General features: G+C 38.5%; 2 protein-coding genes across 2 annotated transcripts in view; one reads left to right on the top strand and one right to left on the bottom strand.

The window, feature by feature from the left end:
• wbp2nl (WBP2 N-terminal like) overlaps nt 1–558 on the top strand; it is a 3,209-nt gene extending 2,651 nt beyond the window's left edge. The window contains 2 exon segments of the mRNA XM_079457235.1: nt 77–162; nt 241–558. Of these exon segments, the coding sequence (XP_079313361.1) occupies nt 77–162; nt 241–294 (140 nt within the window). The 3' untranslated portion in view covers nt 295–558.
• Nucleotides 559–847: 289 nt separating this feature from the next.
• Nucleotides 848–2,496, bottom strand: fmc1 (formation of mitochondrial complex V assembly factor 1 homolog). Its single transcript, XM_079457234.1, has 2 exons — nt 2,349–2,496; nt 848–1,486 (listed from the first exon to the last, which is right to left on the bottom strand). The coding sequence occupies exons 1-2, from the start codon at nt 2,475–2,477 to the stop codon at nt 1,277–1,279; spliced, it is 339 nt and encodes a 112-aa protein (XP_079313360.1). The 5' UTR covers nt 2,478–2,496; the 3' UTR covers nt 848–1,276.
• Nucleotides 2,497–4,984: the final 2,488 nt, after the last annotated feature.

The following is a 4,984-nucleotide window of genomic DNA, read 5'->3' as shown; positions in this document are numbered from 1 at the left end:
ACACTCTGAGCTTAGATATACAGTACTGATTCAGAGTGGGCGGCTCACGGTGGTCTCGCTCTTCTCTTTCTCACAGTCGCTCCGGCTAACGCCAAGGCAGCAGAGGCGGCCAGCAGTGCTTTTTACAATCCCAGCAACCCTCACAGCGTCTACATGCCCACGGTGAGATACGTCATCCGTTCACTGTTCATGAAGTCAAGCAAGTGTTTTTTTTCATGTTTGTTCCTCAATGTTCTTCAGGATCAACCTCCTCCATATTATCCACCGGAGAACCAAAACAAGAAGAACAACTGAAGCACATCTTCATGATGTCATCTGAATGTGTGTGGAATACAAACACACTTTTATATTTCCATAAACACAGACATGACTCTTATTTTCAGTATTTAACAATTAACCCTTTCTATGATTTTGTGTTTCTGCTAACTGTGCATTTCTTTCATGATGTAATAAAAGTAAATGATAATAACAATAATATGATGTAATCCAGGTATAATGCGTTGAGGTTTTGTACACTAAAGAATGAATAATGTAGAATAAACTCCTTTGTTCTCTCAATATTTTTCTTTCTGGTCAAAGACGCTACTCTGACAGATTATAATCACTTTAAAACCGAATGAATATGAAACACTGTTTCCAGGTCAGTGTACGAGCAGACGGATTTGACCTCAGTAGGACAGCAGACGAGCAAAAGCGAAATAATGTTAAACTAGACTAGACTCGGTCGTGCTCATGACTAGAAAAATCCACCAGTTTTCATTAGGAACACGGCCTATTTGTTGTCTACTTTTACGAATGAGAGAGCATTGAAAATGTGTGTGTGAGATACTTAATCTGATTTATATTTACAAATAAACAAGAGAAAAGAACAAAAGTGCCTTTAGATAATATGAATAGCAACAGTGATTTGCAGAAACATTACATCTACAGTCTCTCTCTCTATCAGAAATCTTTCATCATTCCTTCATCCTCATGTCACGTCAAACCTGTTCCAGTTTCTTTCTTCATCAGAACACAAAAGAAGATATTTCCACTTCCATTATATGAACACAAAACGCTGAGACATTTCTCAAAATATCTTCTGATACAGATGTTCAAGCACACCATCAGTGAGTGAACTATCGCCTCCTGAAGACACTGATCCACACTGTTTGATTTGCATGTATTATTCCTTATTCAGGTTAGGTTCTTATAAAACAACAACACATCGCTTAATATATTAAAGTGACTTTAATTCATCGATTTTTACAAGTTTATACTACAGTTCACGCGCTGTTCACGTTTCCCAGCCCTTCCCTCCGGGTTGTGTCGGGAGTCGCAGTCCCACCAGTCCGGCCACCTGCTCCAGGTCTGGGTCTCGGTCTCCTCGCGCGTGATACAGCTCGTGCAGCTGCAGGTGCATGCGCGTGGATGTCAGCAGACACTGATACGTACACGCGGTGTGAAGAGCGTCCATGTGCTCGCGGCAGTACTGCGCACCTGTCACCTGAAACACGCGCACACGTCACTTACAGCCGTTTGTGCACAATGAAACAATGGCATAATAAAACATAACATACAAAATGTATGACAGGAATATCAACGTGTCATGTCACAGGTTGAATATGGTCTCGGTGTTTGTGGATGCTAGTAGTGAATAACATCAAACTCAATACAACATCTTCATTTGTGTTTTACTGTAAAGATGCTATTTGTATACTGTGCTATTAATACACGTAAAAGTCAAATAATTGTCCGAGGAGCCACGTTCATCTCGACACGCATTACAAAGCTAATAAAGATCAACTGAAGTTCTTTAAGCGACGTCTCCAGCACATTTCATAATTACTCAAAAGTACTTTAAAACTTCAAAAAAATCCTGTTTTTATCGAGTTAGTTCTACTTATTAATCAATCAAGACGTCCCACCTGTAGTTTGATATGAAATGGAGTGCACAGCACTGCCCAATACAATCGAAATGATCTGATTTAGCAAATGAAAAGTTCCATGAAAACTTAAGCTGGCTGTCAATTGAAAGAAATCATGGACACAACTCCCAACCATTCACCGAATACTTCAAATATGACTTCATGATCCACCTCAACAACCAGGTTCAGGGAGAAACACACATCAGTGCCGTTTCATTTTCCACTTCATTTACTTGCGATATGTCTGTGTAACAGAACTTCCGACTGGAAATGATTTACATCAAACATGAAAGATATAAATATGGGATTATTTATAACAAACTTAAAGCAGCACACTGATTTGTGAATTGACACGATCGACGGTAACGAGCTGCATACGTCGTGTGTATATAAACAACCAAAACATTCATACGTGCACATACACTGTTGTCGCTGTATTACCTGATTTCTTCGGAACTGATCCAGCACATATTTATAAACGGGTGTAAGTCTATAACCGGAACCCTTCATGAGCCGAATCTCCTTCAATATACCGCGGCACGCGCGCAGCGGAGAGGTCACAGCCGCCATCACGAACGGACAGACAGACGGAAACAGTCAAACACCGAGAAACCACTGGACAGACAGAAGCAGTCGAACACAGATCAACCGAAGCACCAAAGAGGGATATTCGCCACAAGTACTTAAAATAATATAATTTAAGAATGTATGACACGACAGAAAGATTTATATAATATATCACGAATGTGGAATACACCTCTTTGCCTCACGGTTATCATTGTGAAAAGGTTGATTGTGTTTAAGTGATTGTCTCTGCGAGCAGAAGTGATTAATTATCACTTCTTAGTTTATGTCTTCTATTTACTTTTACTCATTTGGCAGACGCTGTTATTCAAAGCCACTTACAATTAGGAGAGCATATAAACATTTTGTCAACACGCTAAAGTACCGTTAGTTCACAAGTCCACGATCCTAGAAGATTACATCTGGAATAAACAAAGGAGACAATGAACAACAAGATTATTAAAGACACAAGACAGCAGTTTATTGTTTAGTCAGATAAATAGGGGAAATTGGAGCTGTTTTTTGAATGTTGTGAAGGTGGAGGCTGCAGTTCATTCCGAGGCGCGAAAATCAGAAGTTTAAAAGTGACCGTTAGGGGGTCAGAGGATGTGCGCTGTGAGGAGAAGAAGTGACAAGTGAGTATTGAGTTTCATTTCTCTCTTAAATGCAGATTTTCACCTCACAGTTAATGTCACAAACCTCCGTCATCTACACTTGTGCACGTTCATCATAAAAGTAACTTATTGAATTTATCGAATCTGTCCGGTATATTCCTATTTTATACATTATCTTGTACCCCACACTCATCTGCTAAATGAATTGATGTAAATGTCGGATTAGTTTAGTAAAGGTGCATTACTCTCAGGTTAATGTTAACTTTGACTTATGAATGTATTAAAAACTTGAAAGTGATTCTCCATAACATGTTTATATTTCTTCTTTATCTCTTAACTTTTATAAAAAAGTTGCCAGCCAACGCCAGCGTTTTTTTACATTTTTACTTTATTTTGATGGCTCACAGTATATTTTCTGTAATTTATTTATGGACAAACGATATATCAAATGAAAGAATATAGTCTCTGCCTTCAAACAAAACAAACTGTATCTTCTATCTTCCTTTGTTCTTGTTTTATCACCCCTTATATGTGGGCAGGTTTCTTCAAAAATGCATCACTTTGATGAAACAGCTGAGATAATTAACATGTTTGGCCAAAGACTCCGCCCATATTAGACTCAGAACAATCATTAAAAAAGATCAGATATATAAGTTCTAGGTTCAGAGATTCTGTACTTTTTCCAACGGTGTGTAACAGCGCCACCTGCTGTACAACAGTACAAACATGACTCGTCTTTGGCAGGGAACGGTTGGTCTTTAAATGACGAGATAACTCATATGGCGGGGGAAGAGTTAACACTGAGATTGGGAACAATGTGTTAAGATTAAAACAAGAGATGTCAAATACTTTGGAAAAATAAACCCCCATCACCCAAACAGCTGGTTAAAAATGTCTCCATTTTGGAAGTATTGTACAACTGTGGCGTTTCAGTCAAGAATGAATATCATTGTTTTCTTTAGATACAAATTTAAAATACCAAGCAAAACACATTTGTTATAATGGCATGTTTAAATAAAAGGTCAATGCTTTATTGTTTTTCTTATTTCTTTCCTGAAGACACCGTTTGTTAGATGATATTAAGTGTAACATGATCAAGAACATTTGACTGTTGGATATTCCTTCAACACACTGTGGCATCATCAGAAGACACCCTGAACCCGGTGTGGGGCAGCACCACGATGAGTTTATTTCTCTTTAATATTTGATCATTTCAACTTTTCATGGTGTGGTGACCCAAGGTCCAAAACACATGTCATTCATTGTATGGTTAGAATATGTGTGTGCTTGACAGACAAATGAAAAAAATGAATAACAAACACTAACCCTCCCTCTTCTCTCAACAGGTGTTGTTCTGGCTTTTGTTGAAACTAGTATCTTTGTATTAGCATCTATTGTACTATTGCTGTTTTATGACATATCACTTATTGCTCCCTGAACTCTCTGTAAGTCGCTTTGGATAAAAGCATCTGCTAAATGACTTAATGTAAATGCTTGTCGTATACTGAATGAAACGTGTTTATGTCTCAGGTGTTGTTGGATATGTTATGTGTTCAGATTATATGAAGATCATTTTAAACAACTGTGTGTGTGCGTCTGCAAATTTGTGTGATAGTTTGTCTAACGCTGTGTGTCAGTGACAGGGCGATCAGAGGTGAATTGCAGCGAGAATCCACAAAACGACTGTGAGACGAACCCGCGGAGAGCGGGGCGAGTGGGACCGGCTACATATGCTTCACACTTCTTCTCACAGGTGTGTTTATTGTAATATATGAAATACACATCTGATACGTCTATTGACTCATGGGAATGCTTGTGTATCATCTGCTTTTATCATGTCTTGACAGATTGTTGATGATCTGGAGTGAGTCTGCTCTCATCATGATCACATATGACTGT

This window comes from Barbatula barbatula, assembly GCF_947034865.1.
Source record: "Barbatula barbatula genome assembly, chromosome: 5".
In the NCBI taxonomy this organism is placed as follows: Eukaryota; Metazoa; Chordata; class Actinopteri; order Cypriniformes; family Nemacheilidae; genus Barbatula; species Barbatula barbatula.
The sequence above is the reverse complement of the archived record's forward strand: the minus strand, read 5'-3'. Positions and strand labels throughout refer to the sequence as shown.

Excerpts from the sequence above, each read along its gene's own strand:
- fmc1 (XM_079457234.1), bottom strand. The coding sequence starts at position 2,477 with ATGGCGGCTGTGACCTCTCCGCTGCGCGCGTGCCGCGGTATATTGAAG. Across the intron at positions 1,487-2,348 it reads ATCAGTTCCGAAGAAATCAG|GTGACAGGTGCGCAGTACTG; the intron begins GTAATACAGCGA and ends CGCGTGTTTCAG.